The 22,878-nt window shown below is 46.8% G+C and overlaps 2 protein-coding genes across 2 annotated transcripts in view; one reads left to right on the top strand and one right to left on the bottom strand.

Annotated features, from left to right (window-relative positions):
• Positions 1–22,274, top strand: part of ormdl1 (ORMDL sphingolipid biosynthesis regulator 1) — a 192,687-nt gene extending 170,413 nt beyond the window's left edge. Inside the window, exon 5 of the mRNA XM_055230618.1 lies at positions 22,252–22,274. The gene's annotated coding sequence lies outside the window, so the exon portion shown is untranslated. The remainder of the gene's footprint in view (positions 1–22,251) is intronic.
• Positions 1,211–21,563, bottom strand: htr2aa (5-hydroxytryptamine (serotonin) receptor 2A, genome duplicate a). The gene is made up of 3 exons (XM_033987087.1): positions 21,158–21,563; positions 8,808–9,008; positions 1,211–1,965 (listed from the first exon to the last, which is right to left on the bottom strand). Exons 1-3 carry the CDS (start codon positions 21,561–21,563, stop codon positions 1,211–1,213), a joined length of 1,362 nt encoding a protein of 453 aa, XP_033842978.1.
• Positions 22,275–22,878: the final 604 nt, after the last annotated feature.

Here is a 22,878-nt window from a genome sequence, read left to right as displayed (position 1 = left end):
AGAAGGATTAAAGCTTTAAAGTGGAAATTTAGTTTTTTTGAAATGTGAAAAATAAATGTTTTTATTTCAGACGATCCTTAAACACAAAACGCCTCGTCGTCCGTTTGCTCCAGTCAAGAAAAGTTAAAACATTTATTTGAGAATATAAAGGCCCATCTTAAAGTCACCTCCATGGAAACAGAAAGTTAAAGCCACACTTGGGAACATTCTCCATAGAGAATACACACGTTTTACACCACACTCTGGAATGTCACAGTCAAAGAAGCGTGAGTCAGGTTTGTGGAGAGGCGAGTCGGCTCAAAGTAAGGACAGAGGTTTTTCAGTGCAATAAAAACAGCCAAACATGTTTTTATTTAAAAGTTACACATTATGGCTTTAAATCAGACCTGTTGTGTTTGTGTGTCGCTCTGTGGATCATTTTGTTCTAATAAATCACAATATTCATCTAAAAACGACGTAATAAAAGAAACAAATCCACAAATCCACTGAAACTGCAGCGAGTCTGAAGCACAGGTCTGATTTAAAACATAACAACAACAACAACAACAACAACAACAACAAACAATAACACACCTCCACACAGAGGAGGAGTCTGCACCTCCACACAGAGGAGTCTGCACCTCCGCACAGAGGAGTCTGCACCTCCACACAGAGGAGGAATCTGCACCTCCACACAGAGGAGTCTGCACCTCCACACAGAGGAGGAGTCTGCACCTCCACACAGAGGAGTCTGCACCTCCGCACAGAGGAGTCTGCACCTCCATACAGAGGAGTCTGCACCTCCGCACAGAGGAGGAGTCTGCACCTCCACACAGAGGAGGAGTCTGCACCTCCACACAGAGGAGGAGTCTGCACCTCCACACAGAGGAGTCTGCACCTCCGCACAGAGGAGGAGTCTGCACCTCCGCACAGAGGAGGAGTCTGCACCTCCGCACAGAGGAGGAGTCTGCACCTCCACACAGAGGAGTCTGCACCTCCGCACAGAGGAGGAGTCTGCACCTCCACACAGAGGAGTTAACATGAAAACTACCACTTGATGACATCACAAGGTGGAACATCACATTTTGATCTTTGTAGATGTGACAGACTAATAATAAATTGACTCAAACATGTGAAACAAAACACAAGTCCAGCTCTGTGTGTGAGGAGCATCATTAGAACATGACTTAAAGTTTTTCTCAGTCTTGTCCAGTCCAGTCGTCCGTCGAGGTCAGACTTTGCTCTCGTTTCTGAACGTCCCGACGCCGTTTCGCAGCGTCCTGATGTCCCCCAGCGGCAGCTGCGTGGAGCTGTACGCTAACGGCGGGATCGTGTTCACGAGGATCAGCTGCAGCGGCTTTTTCTCCGGGTGATAACGACACCGAACGTAGCGCGAAAAGGCGGCGCGGTACGTTTTGTTAAATAACGTATAGACGAGCGGGTTCACGGCGGACGACAAGTATCCCACCCAGACGAAGACGTTCAGGAGGCCGGACATGACGTCGGGGTCGCACGCCTCCGAGCGGCAAACGACGACCAGCACGTTTGTGATGAAGAACGGGCACCACATGACCACGAACAGGAAAAACACGATCCCCAGGACCTTGGACGCCTTCTGCTCGTTGCTGATGGACTGCATCGTGCGGCGTCCGTACGGCGGCGTCGAGACGCTGTTACGTCGAGATTCTCTGGTCGACCATCGGCGAAACAGTTTCTCCGACGAGACCGAAGCTTGAGGTAAAAAGCTGAGCGTAAAAGTCGCGCTCCACTTGGGCCGCGGGACGAGCCGGTCCAGACACAGCGTGGCCTCGTTCTGCAGAGCGCTGATGGTCAGGAAGTACGTGACCACCATGATGGTCAGAGGGACGAAGAACGCCACGAACGACCCCACCAGCACGAAACTGTCGTCTGTCAGGAGGCAGCTGCCATCTTTAAACACTTTAGAGTGATCACGGAGACCGAGCACCGGGATGGGCATGGAGATACCTGAGAGAGAGAGGGAGGGGGGGGGGAGAGAAAGAGAGAGAGGATAAGTAGAGAAAGAGAAGAAAAGGAGATGAGAGAGAGGAGAGGAGACAGGGAGAGACAAGAGTTTATTCATTATTTATTTGAGCATCAGCTGAGAATCAAAAAGAAACAACTTCATGATTCAAAAAACAAAAAGATGGAAGAAAATCCACTGTGATGTGTCAAAAAGACTCAGGACTGGACGCCTCTGCAGACATGTTTTTGAAGAGGGGACCGTGGGAACATGGGAGAAAGGTAAAGTCACATGTTCACATGTCAGACTACACCCCTGTCATTTTCAAACTTTTCTCACAAACACTGTCCCACCAAACCAAGTCAAACATGAAACTGTGCCATGTGCAGACGCCAGGCCCCTCCCCTCCAGCAGGTGGTGTGTTGAGCCTTATTTAAACCTCCTCAGCTCCGGCGCAGTGTGACTTACATAATGTCTTTGTCCTGTTTGCTCTCTGCTCCTGTGCTCATGACTGACAGTTGGAGAACGCTCCATCTGCCTCCGCCTTATGTCCACAGACTCCAGAGCTCAGGGCTGTGCAGATCTACAGCCCCAAGCACCGACACCACTGAGCTGTGAATGTGAGGCTAAACGGTGTGTTACATGTGTGTTACATGTGTGTTACATGTGCGTTACGTGTGTTACATGTGTGTTACATGTGTGTTACATGTGTGTTACATGTGTGTTACATGTGTGTTACATGTGCGTTACGTGTGTGTTACATGTGTGTTACATGTGCGTTACATATGCGTTACATGTGTGTTACATGTGTGTTGCATGTGTGTTACATGTGTGTTACATATGTGTGTTACATATGTGTGTTACATGTGTGTTACATGTGTGTTACATGTGTGTTACATGTGTGTTACATATGTGTGTTACATATGTGTGTTACATATGTGTGTTACATGTGTGTTACATGTGTGTTACATGTGTGTTACATGTGTGTTACATGTGTGTTACATGTGTGTTACATGTGTGTTATATGTGTGTTACATGTGTGTTACATGTGTGTTACATGTGTGTAATCCTCAGTGTGCAGTAGTTCACACTGGTCCATGGTGTAAACTCGTCTGTGTCTTTTTCTTGTGACACAGACACTTCAGTATAAACAGATTCAGGAAAAATGAATTTGTTTATTTTAAAGACTCAGTGTCCAGTGAAAATCACCACATTCTATAAACCAAACATACTTAATACAGATGACATCATCACATGCCTCTTTGAACCACCACCTTAACGTGGTGGAGGGTTTGAGCCCAAATGATCTGCAGCTCTGTTGTCGGGGGCTTCATGCCCCTCGTAGGGTCACCCATGACAAACAGGTCCAGGGGGCGGGTCAGAAGCCTTTTATGACAAACAGAAGATAAAGGTCAGCTACACCGCCCAGACGGGTGAACTCGAGGGGTGTTCTGTCACAGTTTGTCCATAACAAACACCATGTTCGAGCACAAGGTCCATCAGTGCACGTGGCACCAGGACACCCGAGGTCAGAGGTCAGTCATCTGACCTGGTGGTGAGTTAGGCCCAAGCGCATCGTGAGGGTCTGCTGGGAACGTCTGGCAGAGCCCTCTGTCAGAGGGGTCTTCAACTCACACCTCCGGGAGAACTTCTCCCTGATCCCGGGGGAGGCTGGGGACATGGACTCTGAGTGGGCCATGTTCTCCACCTCTATTGTCGATGCGGCTGCTCGTAGATCTGGTCATAAGGTCTGCGTTGCTTATCGGGGCGGCAATCCCCGAACCCGGTGGTGGACACGGGTAGTAAGGGATGCCGTCAGGAGTTCAATCAAGCCTTGTTAGGTGTTGGGACTTTTGAGAAAGCCGAGGAGTACCTGTGGACCTAGCAAGCTGCAGCTCGTGGGGTCGCAATGGCAAAAGCTCGGGGTTGGGAGGAGCTCGGGGAGGTTAAGGAGGACAACGATTGGACAGCCTCAAAGAGATTCTGGCAAACTGTCCAACACCTGTTTACAGTGAGGGTGGAGAGCTGCTGACCTCGACTGGGGATGTTGTCGGACAGTGGAAGGAATACTTTGAGGGTCTCCTCAATCCCACTGTCACGTCTTCCGAGGAGGAAGCAGAGACTGGGGACCCGGAGGCGGACTCAACCATCACCCTGGCTGAAGTCAAAGAGGTGGTTAAAGGTCCTCGGTGGCAAGGCGCCAGGGGTGGACGAGATCCGTCCTGAGTACTTCAAGTCTCTGGATGTTGTGGGTCTTGGCTGACACGTCTCTACGACATCGTGTGGCGGTCGGGGACAGTACCTCTGGACTGGCAGACCGGGGTGGTCAATCTGTATAAGAAGAGGGACCGGAGGGTGTGTTCTAATCATAGGGGAGTCACACTCCTCAGACCTCCTGGTAAAGTCTGTTCCAAGGACTGGAGAGGAGAATCTGACTGATAGTTGAACCTCCTGGACGCCTCCCTAAGGCGGTGTTCCAGACGTGTCCCACTGGAAGGAGGCCACATTCTATAGACCAATCATATTTAATAGATGACAGGAGGAGCTCAAATGAGTCTCCTTAAACTGGGCTTTTTGGAGCTTTTTAAACATGTTCAGGTGAGTTCCTTCAGTGTTTACTCTGTTTGTTTTCAGAGTGATTCATGTTTGAGTAATTTTGTCGATCATCCCGTTTCCGTCGCCCACTGTGACGTACTTCAGTCACACTTTATTTATAAAGCACTTTCATACAAACAAGCTTTGTGAAGCCATAATAATAATAATAAGACCAACTGTGATTATTTAAAGTGACAGAAGACGCTTTGAGCCAAGGAACTCCACAGATATGACTCATAAACCAGGTCTACACATCTGCAAATATTAAAATACTGCTTAAAACACAGTCCCATGATCCAGGCACATGAAATGTCTTGCTCAGAGACACAACAGTGGCTCTTAGGTGGGATTTGAACCCACCTCCTCATGAAACATATTTTGGTTCTGTTTGTTTCAGTTTCAATTTGGCTTAAACTGATTTAATTTCACGCATGTTCTTCCAAATGTGGATGCAGTTTGCCCCAGGGGCCTCTCTCTCTCCTCCCTTACTCCTCTATCCCTCCTCCATTCTGCCCTCTCTCTCTCTCCTCTTTTCTTTCATTTCTTCTGTGAGGACATTTCCTCAGTGACTCATTCTCTTCGACAAACACATCTTTTCCAAATGTCTTAGTTTATTTCCTTTTTTGTTTCAGACGTGAGACACTGAGCTTCACCTGAAGCAGCTCAGACTAAAAGGTCAAACTGCTGTGAGGAGCAGTCCTCAGGACAAAAGTGTCCCTCCTCTGTGTCCTCCGTGTGCTGCAGTATCACAGCGGCCTCCAGGGGGAGCCAGGAGAACTTTGTACTAGCACAGAGTACTAGGCACTTGAAGGATAATAAATACATAGTGTACACAGTGTACTTGTATGTATATTTGTACACAGTGTACACAGTGTGTATTTACTGAGTACTTGTATATGTACTTGTATGTGTATATGTGTATTTGTACACAGTGTACAGTGTGTATTTACTGTGTACTTGCATGTGTATTTGTACACGGTGTGTATTTACTGTGTACTTGCATGTGTATTTGTACACGGTGTGTACAAATACCCCGTGTGTGTATGCCCAAACTTGGCGTGGACAGAGTGCATTGTGGGTGATGTGATTGTGATGTGGATGAGGTGTTTACAGCCTGGAGGAAAGTGCAGTGCTCAAAGTGCTCTCCTGTCTGACCCGCTTAAACTCACAGCACTGCACCAGGACACGGCCTTTTACCCACGTCACACGAGAGGCATAAAGAGTGAAGTTATGAGCGAGTTCAACACGCCGGAGTATACTACACGAGTACAACACGCCGGAGTATACTTCACGAGTACAACACGCCGGAGTATACTTCACGAGTACAACACGCCGGAGTATACTACACGAGTACAACACGCCGGAGTATACTACACGAGTTCAACACGCCGGAGTATACTTCACGAGTACAACATGGCGGAGTATACTTCACGAGTACAACACGCCGGAGTATACTTCACGAGTACAACACGCCGGAGTATACTTCACGAGTACAACACGCCGGAGTATACTACACGAGTACAACACGCCGGAGTATACTACACGAGTACAACACGCCGGAGTATACTACACGAGTACAACACGCCGGAGTATACTACACGAGTACAACACGCCGGAGTATACTACACGAGTTCAACACGCCGGAGTATACTTCACGAGTACAACACGCCGGAGTATACTTCACGAGTACAACACGCCGGAGTATACTTCACGAGTACAACACGCCGGAGTATACTTCACGAGTACAACACGCCGGAGTATACTTCACGAGTACAACACGCCGGAGTATACTACACGAGTACAACACGCCGGAGTATACTTCACGAGTACAACACGCCGGAGTATACTTCACGAGTACAACACGCCGGAGTATACTACACGAGTACAACACGCCGGAGTATACTACACGAGTACAACACACCAGAGTATACTTCACGAGTACAACACGCCGGAGTATACTTCACGAGTACAACACACCAGAGTATACTTCACGAGTACAACACGCCGGAGTATACTTCACGAGTACAACACACCAGAGTATACTTCACGAGTACAACACGCCGGAGTATACTTCACGAGTACAACACGCCGGAGTATACTACACGAGTACAACACGCCGGAGTATACTTCACGAGTACAACACACCGGAGTATACTTCACGAGTACAACACGCCGGAGTATACTTCACGAGTACAACACGCCGGAGTATACTTCACGAGTACAACACGCCGGAGTATACTTCACGAGTACAACACAGTAGAGTATACTACACGAGTACAACACGCCGGAGTATACTACACGAGTACAACACGCCGGAGTATACTTCACGAGTACAACACGCCGGAGTATACTTCACGAGTACAACACAGTAGAGTATACTACACGAGTACAACACGCCGGAGTATACTTCACGAGTACAACACGCCGGAGTATACTACACGAGTACAACACGCCGGAGTAGCTAGTTGTTGTTAGTTTTACCATTGTAAGAAAACTCTGCTCTGTGAGAGCTGTGAAAAGGTCAGTGAGGGGGAACCTTGTGGAACATTCTGAGCAAAAAATCTGATCCACGGGAAAGTGGCATGATACGAAAATTTAAAACTTGATTTTGATGCTTGAAAAGAAGAAAAAGAAATAAAAACACTCTTTCATTTAAACGATAGAATGTGATTTTAAACATTAAATAGAAGAACTTTGTTTGATATTCACATGTGGAATAAACCAGGACTAAACCAGGACTAAACCAGGACTAAACCAGGACTAAACCAGGACTAAACCAGGACTAAACCAGGACTAAACCAGGACTAAACCAGGACTAAACCAGGTCCATGTGTGTTACACGTGTGTTACGTGTGTTCACATGTTCACACTGGTCCATGGTGTAAACTCGTCTGTGTCTTATTCTTGTGAAACAGAGACACTTCAGTATAAACAGATTCAGGAAAAATTCATTTCTGTCAGTGGGACTTTTTAAAAAATGACACAGTGCAGCTTTAAATAAACCTGAACAGACACGATGTTCCGCAGGGGCAGAGGCGGTGGGCAGGGACGAGGCAGGTCAGAGGAATAACTGTGATTATGCTGAACCAGAAGCCCCCGGACAGACGCTAATGACGCTAATGACGCTAATGACGCTAATGACACTAGCTATAGGAAGCGCTACACGAGGATCTGTTTGGGTAATGAGAATAAGAGCCGTGGACACAGCACATTCAAGACACGCCACAACGCTTTACGCTGCCTTCATCTGTTTACGATGGAGATCAGCAGGGCCGGACTTTTCCCGATCGTTTGTTTCCAGTAGAATTTCCGAAAAAAAATTATACAAACGTTCAGAGTTTAATCAGCTCTGTGGAAATAAAGACACAAGAACTGTACTTTTATTTATTTAAATGGCCCATGTTACTCACAAACCTGCAGATTTAGGCTGAGTTCTTCTCTCAGACTTTTTGGACTTAAAACAGCCGTGTTATAGACGTCAGTTAGCACGTAGCTGGTTAGCACGTAGCTGGTTAGCCTCCGCTAACTCTTTTCGAAAACTCTTTTTGAAAAGTTCAGATATTAAGAGTCTGAAGGCTACAAACACATTCCAAACCGTGGTGTGGTGTTTCTTCAGAGGTTTCAAGCGCCATTGATACTTCACATCACATTTGCGGGTTAAGCATGTATATCTATGGGTGAATGTTCAGCAGTTACCACGGCGACGCAAGTGCACACATTAGCAAACAGTGGCAAAAAATGTTTTAAGATCGTCTGAAACTCAAGAACGGTCCTGATTATGAGTTTGATTTTACACAAAAAGCTGAGAGTGGCTAACTGAAAAACTGTTTGCTAATGCTAATGCTAATGCTAGTTAGCTTGAGAGTGTGATGTTATTTGAGAGGGACTTGTTTAACGGCACAAATGACGTGTTGTAGTTGAGATAAATCACTTCTTTATGGTCAAATTAAAAGAAAACTCAGAACAGACCTTCAGACGGAGCAGTGCCTCTAGTTAGCATCATCACATTTGTTGATGACTGTCATTCCCCAGTTTGAGTCTTTTGTCTTTTTTGTGTCAGTTGCCGTTAGAGTCTATTTTCATAATTTTACTCACCAGAAGCGGTTCAATCTCCGCCGTTTGTTGAACAATCGAAAGTATTTTTAAAAATTTTGTGACCAATTCTGGCGCAAATTCAGCTCCAACTCAAACTGGGAAATGACAGCGACACGGGCGTCTGGGTGAACGGCGTAGGGCTGTGGAGCGGGCGTACCGACGGAGATGGTCCACACGGTGGCGATCTTGGCGCGGGCTTTGGTGTGCGAGTTGAAGCGGCTGTGGTGCAGCGGGCTCCTGATGGCGACGTAACGGTCCAGAGAAATGGCGCAGAGATGCATGATGGACGCCGTGGAGAAGAGCACGTCCAGGTAGATCCACACGGGGCAGAGGACGGAGGGGAGGGGCCACGCGTAATCTGAGAGAGAGAGAGGTCAGAGGTCAGACAGGTGAAACAGGAGGGGAGGGGCCAGGTGTAATCTGAGAGAGAGAGAGGTCAGAGGTCAGAGAGGTGAAACAGGAGGGGAGGGGCCAGGCGTAATCTGAGAGAGAGAGGTCAGAGGTCAGACAGGTGAAACAGGAGGGGGAGGGGCCAGGTGTAATCTGAGAGAGAGAGAGGTCAGAGGTCAGACAGGTGAAACAGGAGGGGGAGTAAAGTTACACAGTGCACCTTTAATAAGAGTAAATTATATAAAACGGCTTAAGAGCAAAAAATTTGCAACAAAAGAGCAAAAGAAAAATAGTAAATGAATCTCTCTCGGTCATCCCTCTTTCTTTGTTCTCTCTCTCTCCTCCCATAACCCCCTCTCTTTCCTCTCTCCCACCCTCCCTTCTTCTCCTCCTGCCCTCTCTCTCACCCCTCTTGCCCTTTCTTTCCCTCCCTTCTCTTTCTCTCTTTCCTCCTCCCCTGTCTCTTTCTCTCTTTCCTCCCCTCTCTCTTTCTCTCTTTCCTCCTCCCCTCTCTCTTTCCTCCTCCCCTGTCTCTTTCTCTCTTTCCTCCTCCCCTGTCTCTTTCTCTCTTTCCTCCTCCCCTCTCTCTTTCTCTCTTTCCTCCCCTCTCTCTTTCTCTCTTTCCTCCTCCCCTCTCTCTTTCCTCCTCCCCTCTCTCTTTCTCTCTTTCCTCCTCCTCTCTCTCTTTCCTCCTCCCCTCTCTCTTTCCTCCTCCTCTCTCTCGTTCACATTGATGGACAGGTTAATCTCAGTTTATTCGTTTGTGTCGTGTGTTTCCATGGACACAGACACAGGAGCCTCAGCCTGCACTCCTCTGTTTCTCCTCTGTTTCTCCTCTGTTACTCCTCTGTTTCTCCTCTGTTACTCCTCTGTTACTCCTCTGTTTCTCCTCTGTTACTCCTCTGTTTCTCCTCTGTTACTCCTCTGTTTCTCCTCTGTTTCTCCTCTGTTTCTCCTCTGTTTCTCCTCTGTTTCTCCTCTGTTACTCCTCTGTTACTCCTCTGTTACTCCTCTGTTTCTCCTGTTTCTCCTCTGTTTCTCCTGTTTTTCTCCTCTCTCTCTCTCTCTCTCCATCTCTAATTCTCCTTCTGCGTTCTCTCACTTTCTTTCTCTTTCTCTCCCTATTTATTTCTCCTCTACTCTCTCTCCTCTCTTCTACGTTCTCTCTCTGTCTTAATCTCCCTGTTTCTCCCTCCTCTCCAACTCTCCCCTTCTCTGTCTCTCTCTTTCTCTCTTCTCCCTCTGTCTCTTTTTCTCTCTCCTCCTCTTCTCCCTCTTTTTCTCTTTTCCCTCTGTCTGTCTCTTTCTCTCCTCTCTCTCTTTCTCTCCTCTCTTTTTCTCCCTCTCTCCTTTCCCTTCCTCTCCCCCTCTCTTTCTCTGTTCTTCCTCTTTCTCACTCTCTTTATCTCTCCCCTTCCCCGTTTATCTCTCTTCTCCCTGTCTCTTTCTCTTCTCTCTTTCTCTTCTCTCCAATACTTAAAGTCGTACAAATGGCTTAAAATCTCTTCATCTGTCCTCCGTCTCCTTCTCTCTCTACCCCTCTCCCTCTCTCCCTCTCCCTCTCTCTTTTCCTCTCTCATCTCTCTCTCTCTTCTCTACTTAAAGTCGTACAGACTCTTTCTCTCTCCTCCATTCTCCTTTTCTCTTGCCTCTCTCCCTCTCTCTTTTCTTCTCTCTTTTCTCTCTTCTCCTCTCTCTTCTCTCTCTACCCCTCTCCCTCTCTCTTTTCCTCTCTCTCTTTCCTCTCTCTTCTCTCTCTTTCCTCTCTCTTCTCTCTCTTTCCTCTCGTTCTTAAAGTCGTACACATTTATAACAGTTGGAGTTGCTCTCGTCAGTGGCGGTTAGTGATTTCGTTAGCGTGATGCTAAAGTGGCTAACGCTGATGTCGGGTGAGTGAAGTGTCTTGCCCAGTGGCACAAAGACGATAGAACAGCTGGAATCTAACAGACAACCTGTCCCCCTCTCCTTATGCATCAGAACATCCTCATGACTCACCTCGATGAGTTTATAAGCTCTTTTCACAAGGAGGAGCAGGGGCGTGGACAGGGGGGACAGAGGGGTCTTCCCAGGGGCCAGGGGCCCGGGGGCCCAGGGGCCCAGGGGCCCAGTCCTCTCTTCATATTCATTTATATGAGAGGGGCCCACACAAGTCTCTGCTAACGGGCCTGACAGGAAGTGAAGCTCAGTGCAGCAAAACTCCACCCTGCTGTTTGGTCTTTGGTTTAGTCCTGATTTAGCTCCCGGCTCCCGGCTCCCAGCTCCCGGCTCCCGGCCCCCGGCCCCCGGCCCCCGGCCCCCGGCTCCTACACTTATCCTTTGTGTTTTGACCTAAACCCTGTTGGGTCTGAGTAAAAATGAGACACAGCGTCTTTAAGAGTCTGTGTCGCTCACGTCTGAGCTCAAGAGTCTCCAGAGACACAGAGACGTCCACAGAGACGTCCACAGAGACAAGTGACCCAGACGTGAGCCAGATGAATCCAAACCCACAAACACACACATCCTAGACCTGGTCTGGTCCTGGTTTAGTCCTGGTTTAGTCCTGATTTAGACCTGGTCTAGTCCTAGTCTAGTCCTGGTCTAGTCCTGGTCTAGTCCCAGTTTAGTCCTGATTTAGTCCCGGTTCAATCCCAGTTTAGTCCCAGTTTAGTCCCAGTTTAGTCCCGGTTTAGTCCTGGTTCAGTCCCGGTTTAGTCCCGGTTTAGTCCTGATTTAGTCCTGGTTCAGTCCCGGTTTAGTCCCAGTTTAGTCCTGATTTAGTCCCAGTTTAGTCCCGGTTTAGTCCTGATTTAGTCCCGGTTTAGTCCAGGACTAGTTCACTTTAAACTGCTTGGTTTTTCTTTTATAAACACTTTTCACAGCAGAGTCGAGTTTTGTCGTGACGAAGCTAACAACAGCAAGCATGCTACCAGCGCACTTCCTGATTCTTGGGCATTAAAACAGCAGCTCTGAGGGTCAGGACACTGTGAACAAAGAAGTAAAGATGGTGCGCCGTTAGCATGCCCCTGAAACACAAGAGCTTATAAACTCATCGAGGTGAGTCATGAGGATGTTCTGATGCCAAAGAGAGAGGGGGACACTTCAGTATGAAGGGGGAGTGTCAGATAATCCCACATAGAAGTGAAGTACGTCCTCTTTAAACAGAGACATTACCACGGCGACCGAGCATGTGACCAGGGGGAGGAGCTCAGGACAGAGAGGAGGAGCTCGGGACAGAGAGGGAGGAGCTCGGGACAGAGGGGGAGGAGCACGGAATAGAGGGGGAGGAGCTCGGGACAGAGGAGGAGGGGCTCGGGACAGAGGGGGAGGAGCACGGGACAGAGGGGGAGGAGCACGGAATAGAGGGGGAGGAGCTCGGGACAGAGGAGGAGGGGCTCGGGACAGAGGGGGAGGAGCTAGGGCAGAGGGGGTGTGGTCTCGGTCTTATATCTCCATGTGACGTGTCTGAACTTTTCTGTGGTTCAGTTTGTTTAATAATTTGTATTTTGTGTGTTCTCAAATAAACAACATCAAGATCCGGACTAGACCTGGAACTAAACCCGGACTAGACCAGGACTAGAACAAGACCAAACCCGGTCTACATCAGGACCAGGTCTACGTCAGGACCCGGTCTACGTCAGGACCCGGTCTACGTCAGGACCCGGTCTACGTCAGGACCCGGTCTACGTCAGGACCAGGTCTACGTCAGGACCAGGTCTACGTCAGGACTAAACTGGGCTCAAATCAGGACTCAGATCAAACCCTCAGACGATTCTCGATTCTCTGAGGAGGTTTTGTCGACAGACGCGGACGTCGTTCTCCGGTCTTACATTATCGTCTGCGTGTCATGGTCTCCGTCGCCGTTGGAAACCGCCTCCGTCGCCGTGGAGACCAGTATGAGTCATCCATAATCCATCGGGAAGTGCATCCATTCACAAAAAGACTCCACAGGTGGAGCCACAGAGCCACAGAGCCACAGACCCACAGAGCCACAGAGCCACAGAGCCACAGAGCCACAGACCCACAGAGCCACAGAGCTACAGAGCCACAGACCCACAGAACCAGAGCCACAGAGCCACAGAGCCACAGACCCACAGAGCCACAGAGCCACAGACCCACAGAGCCACAGACCCACAGAACCAGAGCCACAGAGCCACAGAGCCACAGACCCACAGAGCCACAGAGCTACAGAGCCACATACCCACAGAACCAGAGCCACAGAGCCACAGAGCCACAGAGCCACAGAGCCACAGACCCACAGACCCACAGAGCCACAGAGCCACAGAGCCACAGGGCCACAGAGCCACAGACCCACAGACCCACAGAGCCACAGAGCCACAGACCCACAGAGCCACAGAGCTACAGAGCCACAGACCCACAGAACCAGAGCCACAGAGCCACAGAGCCACAGACCCACAGAGCCACAGAGCTACAGAGCCACATACCCACAGAACCAGAGCCACAGAGCCACAGAGCCACAGAGCCACAGACCCACAGACCCACAGAGCCACAGAGCCACAGGGCCACAGAGCCACAGACCCACAGAGCCACAGAGCCACAGAGCCACAGGGCCACAGGGCCACAGAGCCACAGGGCCACAGAGCCACAGGGCCACAGAGCCACAGACCCACAGAGCCACAGAGCCACAGAACCAGAGCCACAGACCCACAGACCCACAGAGCCACAGAGCCACAGGACCAGAGCCACAGAGCCACAGAGCCACAGACCCACAGAGCCACAGAGCCACAGACCCACAGAGCCACAGAGCCACAGAGCCACAGGGCCACAGGGCCACAGAGCCACAGGGCCACAGAGCCACAGGGCCACAGAGCCACAGACCCACAGAGCCACAGACCCACAGAGCCACAGACCCACAAAGCCACAGAGCCACAGAGCCACAGGACAAATGCAAATTAAACCAGTGCTATTGAGCTTGTGTCTCTATGGTTCTCATCTCAATATTCAGCTCTGGCTCTCTCTCTGTGCGGATTGAGAAAATAAATCATAATTATTTAACTGACGTTTATTTTATTGCTTTGTTCTTTTTTTGATTGTAGTTTAAATTTGAAGATTATTGTGATCTTGAAATATTTAAATAAAATTATATTTTATTATTTTTTGCTGTGTCAGACTCACAGAACTATGTTAAAAACAAACGTCGCTCACGCCTCAGACACACGGCTCAGTGTGTAAGACTCTGCACATTTACTCTCAGCCTCATCTTCTCTGACGTCACCGTGACACGAAAAACATCAGACAAAAGAGCCACAGTGAAAATGAGCCAAAACAGAAGACTTTGGAGAAGAAGAGCCAGAAGAAGAGCCAGAAGAAGAGTCAGAAGAAGAGTCAGAAGAAGAGCCAGAAGAAGAGTCAGAAGAGGAGCCAGAAGAAGAGCCAGAAGAAGAGCCAGAAGAAGAGTCAGAAGAGGAGCCAGAAGAGGAGCCAGAAGAAGAGTCAGAAGAGGAGCCAGAAGAAGAGCCAGAAGAAGAGTCAGAAGAAGAGTCAGAAGAGGAGCCAGAAGAAGAGTCAGAAGAAGAGTCAGAAGAGGAGCCAGAAGAAGAGCCAGAAGAAGAGCCAGAAGAAGAGTCAGAAGAAGAGTCAGAAGAGGAGCCAGAAGAAGAGCCAGAAGAAGAGTCAGAAGAGGAGCCAGAAGAAGAGTCAGAAGAAGAGCCAGAAGAAGAGTCAGAAGAAGAGTCAGAAGAGGAGCCAGAAGAAGAGTCAGAAGAGGAGCCAGAAGAAGAGCCAGAAGAAGAGCCAGAAGAAGAGTCAGAAGAAGAGTCAGAAGAGGAGCCAGAAGAAGAGCCAGAAGAAGAGCCAGAAGAAGAGTCAGAAGAAGAGTCAGAAGAGGAGCCAGAAGAAGAGCCAGAAGAAGAGCCAGAAGAAGAGTCAGAAGAAGAGTCAGAAGAGGAGCCAGAAGAAGAGCCAGAAGAAGAGTCAGAAGAGGAGCCAGAAGAAGAGCACTAGAGCAGCACGTTTCAAACCAGGACTGAACCAGGACTAAACCAGGACTGAACCAGGACTAAACCAGGACTAAACCAGGACTAAACCAGGACTGAACCAGGACTGAACCAGGACTGAACCAGGACTGAACCAGGTCTGAACCAGGACTAAACCAGGACTGAACCAGGACTGAACCCAGAACACCCACATTTATAACTTGTCAGACTCAGATTAGTCTGGTGTTTTATTTTTGTCCCCGTCCTCCACAGGGACACCTCAGGGGACAGTCTGAGGATCATTCAAATGTAATTATAGATAATGAGACGGGCTCGTTTACATCCACCTCTGTGCTGAAGCTGAAGCTGAAGCTGAAGCTGAAGCTGAAGCTGAAGCCGAGTGTCCTCAGACTCACAGAGGACTACGCCGCACTGCCTCGGTCTGTTTATAGAAATGATTGGCTCTTTGGTTGCTATGATACTCGCGGTCGACTCCTGATGAGCCGCTGTGTCTGGATGAACGTCTGAACGCAACAGTTTGGCCTGAGTTTACAACAAACAAATAACAGAACGAACCAATAACGAGCTAAAGAAGTGACTCAAATCACTTCGTCTAAATCTACTGCGTTTGTTTGTTGTGTGTGTCCGTCATGAGCACACACACACACACACACACACACACAGATCAGTGCGTCGTAACGAGCTGTGGTGCGTTCAGGGACCTGTGGAGATGTCCGTGAAGAGGCTGGAGAGCGGCGGTAATGAGGCTCGACGGCTCCGTTCACGAGCGTTTGAACGGGCTCCTGAACGCAACGAAGAAAAGAAAAAAAGATGACGGGAAATTCACTTATAAAGAGTTTGAGGGGTATTAAAGAGGAGGTATTTACTTCTGTGGGGTATTAAAGAGGAGGTATTTACTTCTGTGTTGTATTAAAGAGGAGGTATTTACTTCTGTGTTGTATTAAAGAGGAGGTATTTACTTCTGCGGGGTATTAAAGAGGAGGTATTTACTTCTGCGGGGTATTAAAGAGGAGGTATTTACTTCTGCGGGGTATTAAAGAGGAGGTATTTACATCTGTGGGGTATTAAAGGGGAGGTATTTACTTCTGTGGGGTATTAAAGAGGAGGTATTTACTTCTGTGGGGTATTAAAGAGGAGGTATTTACTTCTGTGGGGTATTAAAGAGGAGGTATTTACTTCTGTGGGGTATTAAAGAGGAGGTATTTACTCCTGCGGGGTATTAAAGAGGAGGTATTTACTTCTGTGGGGTATTAAAGAGGAGGTATTTACTTCTGTGGGGTATTAAAGAGGAGGTATTTACTCCTGCGGGGTATTAAAGAGGAGGTATTTACTCCTGCGGGGTATTAAAGAGGAGGTATTTACTTCTGTGGGGTATTAAAGAGGAGGTATTTACTCCTGCGGGGTATTAAAGAGGAGGTATTTACTCCTGCGGGGTATTAAAGAGGAGGTATTTACTTCTGCGGGGTATTAAAGAGGAGGTATTTGGTCACATTTTTCTATAGTGTTTTTCCACATTGAAGACAGTCAAAGTGCTTTACAACAAGGAACCACACACACATTCACACACACATTCACACACACACATGTACACAGACACTGAGGGCGAGGTGGGTTAAGTGTCTTGCCCAAGGACACGACAACATTCAACCAATGATGTTTATGTCGAGAGCGGGATTTGAACCGCCAACCTTGGGATCAGTGGACACTCTACCAACTGAGCCACTGTCGCCCGTATAGTTTTGTAATATTGTATAGTATTGAAGTTGCAGAAGCACTATATAAAAAGTGATTATTTACCATGCTTAATGCCATTGTGTGGAACATTTCAGGTATCTCCATGGAAACAAGCAGGTTTATGCTTTATACTAGCATAAAGGCTAGCATAAAGGCTAACATAAAGGCTAGAATAAAGGCTAGAATAAAGGCTAACATTCACTAAAGTCGCTCTCTCAACCTGCAACGTTCACAAAGACACAGGGAAAACAAAACATCCAAAGGACCTCGCAGACACAACGGACCATGACGCACGTCAAAGGCGTCTACCCTCAAATGCAACGTCCAACTAGAGGCGTCCAGCGCGTTCTGGACGCCCCGAACGCATCACAACAGAACATCACACCTGAATCACTGAAGTGTGGCTTTGTGGGTAACATGATAAAATGATAATGAACTAGCATCTCCAGAGACCAGGCTGACGCTAACAACAGAGACCAGGCTAACGCTAACAACAGAGACCAGGCTAACGCTAACAACAGAGACCAGGCTAACGCTAACCACAGAGACCAGGCTAACGCTAACAACAGAGACCAGGCTAACGCTAACCACAGAGACCAGGCTAACGCTAACAACAGAGACCAGGCTAACGCTAACCACAGAGACCAGAATAACGCTAACCACAGAGACCAGGCTAACGCTAACCACAGAGACCAGGCTAACGCTAACCACAGAGACCAGGCTAACGCTAACCGCAGAGACCAGGCTAACGCTAACCGCAGAGACCAGGCTAACGCTAACCACAGAAATCAGACTAACGCTAACCACAGAGACCAGGCTAACGTTAACAACAGAGACCAGGCTAACGCTAACAACAGAGACCAGGCTAACGCTAACCGCAGAGACCAGGCTAACGCTAACCACAGAAATCAGACTAACGCTAACCACAGAGACCAGGCTAACGCTAACAACAGAGACCAGGCTAACGCTAACCGCAGAGACCAGGCTAACGCTAACCGCAGAGACCAGGCTAACGCTAACCGCAGAGACCAAAATAACGCTAACCGCAGAGACCAGAATAACGCTAACCACAGAGACCAGGCTAACGCTAACAACAGAGACCAGGCTAACGCTAACCACAGAGACCAGGCTAACGCTAACCACAGAGACCAGGCTAACGCTAACCGCAGAGACCAGAATAACGCTAACCACAGAGACCAGGCTAACGCTAACCACAGAGACCAGGCTAACGCTAACCACAGAGACCAGGCTAACGCTAACTGCAGAACCATGTAAACTGCATAATTGAAAATGGAGGATGAATTTTCCAAACCCAAAACACTTGAATCTATGACTAATTTACAAATGTGACTCTGACGGTTTAACGCAGCATCAAGCTAACGCTCCCGACTGAGAATCACTGCACAAGGAAACACCAGGGCTAAAATGTAGTGTGCTATGGGGCATTAAAGGGGAGGTATTTATCTCTATGGGGCATTAAAGGGGAGGGATTTATCTCTATGGGGCATTAAAGGGGAGGGATTTATCTCTATGGGGCATTAAAGGGGAGGTATTTATCTCTATGGGGCATTAAAGGGGAGGGATTTATCTCTATGGGGCATTAAAGGGGAGGGATTTATCTCTATGTGGTATTAACTGTAACATATTTACATCTCCGTGTTTCCTTTTGTTTTGAAAATACTAGATTTACTTTCATTTTTGTCTCTGAGTCTCTCCTCTCTTTGCTCTCTGTGCTAAGCTCCTCCCCCTTCAGAGCACTATCACAATCAGCTGCGTCGCACTAATGAAACTACTGCACATCACACCAGGTTTGTGAAGTCGTAGTGCACAGTTTGTGTCATGTTTTTGTATATTTATGGAGGATTGTCGTGTGGAGCGTGGGGGATGTCGGCTTGTGGGCGGAGCCTCGTACAGGATCTTACTGCGAACTGTGAGGAGGGTTTGAAAAGGGCCTAGGGGAGATCTCTAGATGACTCAAACATAAATGACATCTAAAACCTCTTCACACGTGTTTTTGATGTTCTAAAATTCTTACAAAGAATATGAAATTGTTCGTATTTGTTTCAGTGTTTTAAATTAACCCCTAAACGGAGTGTTCTCTGTGTCACTGGAGCAGGAGTGTTGACCTTTGACCTGGGTTATGGGTCATATCTGTGGAGTTCCTGGTTCGTTCCACATCAAACAAAAACTGACTCAAAGTTCAGCGTCTTCTGTCACTTTAAATAAACAAAAGTCACGTGATTGTTTCATAAAGTGGATCCATTTTTCAAGAACAAAGAGTTTAAGACGTGAGATTAATGTGACGAGTTTGAGACGAAACCAAAGGAAGATCAACATTTGTGATTTATTTAAAAACAGTGACTCTCACAGAGTTAAATAAACTTAAACTGAGTTAAATAAACTTAAACTGAGTTAAATAAACTTAAACTGAGTTAAATAAACTTAAACTGAGTTAAATAAACTTAAACTGAGTTAAATAAACTTAAACTGAGTTAAATAGATTTAACAGGCCCCTCCTGTTGTCACAATAATAACATTTCAATTCAATTTCGATACTAAGGATCAGACTCAGACTCAGATACTGAAAACTGATTCGATACCACAATGAAAAAAACACTGTTTAATTTAAACGATAGTCCAGGGGTCGGCAAAGTTTTTGAGACACAGGCCACAGTTGTTTGACAGAGGGGCGGGGCCAGGATATATGTGTGTATATATATATATATATATATATATATATATATATATATATATATATATATATATATATATATATATATATATATATATATATATATATATATATATGTTTATATTCTATTAAATATTTGGTCTGTAACATGTGGCAAAGCCTGAATATGTGAGGCTCGTTGTACAAATAGTTTTCCAAATACTTTCTTTTACAAACTCGCCTTCAGACAAAAGCTTGCTAGCTTGTGCAAAAAACTTACCTCGGTACTTTGATCAGACTTCAGTGAAAAAATATTTTGTTGTCGACTCAGCGCTCACTGTCCACTTTTCTTTTCTTTGATAAACACATTTTTGCAGAAGGGCTGATGAGAAAATAAGACAAATACGAGGCTGATGTGGCTGCGCCATAATTTGGTCACATTCGGGGGACCGGATTAATAAGACCAACGGGCCATATGTGGCCCCCGGGCCGTAGTTTGCCCACCCCTGCAACAGACCAGGACTAAACCAGGACTGAACCAGGACTAAACCAGGACTAAACCAGGACTGAACCAGGACTGAACCAGGACTAAACCAGGACTGAACCAGGACTGAACCAGGACTAAACCAGGACTGAACCAGGACTGAACCAGGACTAAACCAGGACTGAACCAGGACTGAACCACTTTGTACTTGATTTTTGACACTTTGGCGGCTCTGACCTCCACCAAATTCTCAAACATAAACACCATCTACTCCACCATGTTTTTTTTTTTTTTTTTTTTAATTGATTAACAAAAATCTAAATCTATTAATTGCTCAGCTTGACTTGTTCACGGCACAAACACGGAACAAACACGGAACAAACACGGAACAAACACGGAACAAACACAGGAACAAACACAGGAACAAACACAGGAACAAACACGGAACAAACACGGAACAAACACGGAACAAACACAGGAACAAACACAGGAACAAACACAGGAACAAACACAGAACAAACACGGAACAAAACACGGGAACAAACACGGAACAAACACGGAACAAACACGGGAACAAACACGGAACAAAACACAGAACAAACACGGAACAAACACGGGAACAAAACACAGAACAAACACGGGAACAAACACAGGAACAAAACACGGAACAAAACACGGGAACAAACACGGAACAAACACGGAACAAACACGGGAACAAACACGGAACAAAACACAGAACAAACACGGGAACAAAACACGGAACAAAACACGGGAACAAACACGGAACAAACACGGAACAAACACGGGAACAAACACGGGAACAAACACGGAACAAACACAGGAACAAACACGGAACAAACACGGAACAAACACAGGAACAAAACACAGAACAAAACACGGAACAAACACAGAACAAACACGGAACAAACACGGAACAAAACACGGAACAAACACAGGAACAAAACACGGAACAAACACGGGAACAAACACGGAACAAACACGGGAACAAACATGGAACAAACACGGAACAAACATGGGAACAAAACACGGAACAAACACGGAACAAACACAGAACAAACACGGAACAAAACACGGAACAAACACGGAATAAACACGGAACAAACACGGAATAAACACGGAACAAAACACAAAACAAACACGGAACAAAACACGAAACAAACACGGAACAAAACACGGGAACAAAACACGGAACAAACACGGGAACAAAACACGGAACAAACACGGGAACAAAACACGGAACAAACACGGAACAAAACACGTCCCTCTGGGCTCACCGTACAGGATGGTCACCATGGAGACGGGCATCACCAGGATCCCCAGCAGCATGTCGGCGACCGCCAGCGACATCAGGAAGTAGTTTGTGGCGTTTTGCAGCTTTTTCTCCAACGAAACGGCCAAAATCACCAAAATATTCCCCATGACGGTCACGGCGATCACAAACAGGATCAGTAACGCAGACCAGTTTTTGTGCGAGCCGCAGCCGGCGCCAAAGATCCGAGCGTCGGCGTCACTGCTGTTGGCGTAAAAAGTCACGTTTGATAGATCCGAGCCGCCGTGGCAGTTTGTGGGACGTGAGTCGTTTCGAGGATCCAGAATTTTCCACGGTTCTTGAAAGTTGTCGGCCGCAGGAGACGATCCAGGGACCAGCTCGGAATGATTCTGGACATTTCCGAAACTCATGTTGAGCCGTTCAAGAGACTCAAAATACAACTACGAAAATGTTTGAAATTTAAGAATGAAATGCCAAAAGAAGAACTTCAAAATAAGAGTCTGCAATGTCTTAAATATTTGAATTTTACATTTTGATTCAGATTTTGAACACGACCTCCAAACGTTTACGTCATTTCAAACTTCAAAATGAGACTTTACTTTGTACTGAATAAATCCAATAATTAAAAACGACGAAATTTAAAATCCATTTTCAAAAACTTCACGGTGACGTCTTTGCTTTTTTAAATTAGTCTGAGTGAAAAACAGTATTTCCATCCACGGAGAAATTGTCTTTATGTTTGTTTTTTTTGTCAAAATGAAGCAGAAAACACGTCTCTGTTTCCCACGAGAAATTTAAAAATACACCTCAATAAATCAACGGCTCCGCACGGAAAGTCTGAACAGATAATCCACCCAGATCTGGCCCAGACCTGGTTCAGACCTGGTCCAGACCTGGTTCAGAATCAAATCTGGTCTAGATCTTGTTAAAACCTGGTTCAGACCTGGTCCAGACCCAGAGAAGACCTGATGAAGACCTAGTCCAGATCTGGCCCAGACCTGGTTAAGACCTGGTTCAGAATCAAAACTGGTCTAGATCTTGTTAAGACCTGGTTCAGATCTGGTTTAGACCTGATCCAAACCTGGTTCAGAATCAAACCTGGTCCAGACCTGGTCCAGACCTGGTTCTGATCTGATCTAAACCTGGTTCAGAATCAAACCTGGTCTAGATCTTGTTAAGACCTGTTTCTCACCTGGTCCAGACCTGGTTCAGACCTGGTTCAGACCTGGTCCAGACCTGGTCCTGATCCTCTGGTCTCAAAGGAAAAGTAAAAATAACTTCCTCTTCAGCTGTTGCGGGTCAAATGCAAACCGTTGATCCTTAAAATGTCTTTGCTCATCGATTTCCAGCTGAAGAACTGAATTCCCGAGAGATTCTGAGTTTGATTTGACGATTACGTTTGAAAATAGAGATCGTTCGAAATAAAGAGTCTGACGTGTCTCGATTCTGCGGAGACTCAGCTCAGACGAGGTTCACTGTTTCACGTCGTGGTCGGGTCAAAATCTTCTCAAATTCTTAAATAAATCTTGGAAAAAAATCATAGTTTTCCTCAAAAAAAACCTCCATCTTTGTGACGTCTTTAATCTGGCCCGAAAAATCAGATAAAGAGGATCTCATCTAAAATAAATCTCTGCTGAATCCGCACGATTTATAGATCGTCTTGTTTTTTCTTCAAAATGGACAAAGAAATATCATAAATGTGCAAAAAAAATGTTGGAATACTGG

Source organism: Periophthalmus magnuspinnatus, chromosome 21, assembly GCF_009829125.3.
Source record: "Periophthalmus magnuspinnatus isolate fPerMag1 chromosome 21, fPerMag1.2.pri, whole genome shotgun sequence".
Taxonomy (NCBI): Eukaryota; Metazoa; Chordata; class Actinopteri; order Gobiiformes; family Gobiidae; genus Periophthalmus; species Periophthalmus magnuspinnatus.
The sequence above is the reverse complement of the archived record's forward strand: the minus strand, read 5'-3'. Positions and strand labels throughout refer to the sequence as shown.

Coding starts and splice junctions, on each gene's coding strand:
- htr2aa (XM_033987087.1), bottom strand. CDS start 21,563: ATGAGTTTCGGAAATGTCCAGAATCATTCCGAGCTGGTCCCTGGATCG. Junction 9,009..21,157: donor CATGGTGACCATCCTGTACG/GTGAGCCCAGAG, acceptor TCTCTCTCTCAG/ATTACGCGTGGCCCCTCCCC. Junction 1,966..8,807: donor CGTGTGGACCATCTCCGTCG/GTACGCCCGCTC, acceptor TCTCTCTCTCAG/GTATCTCCATGCCCATCCCG.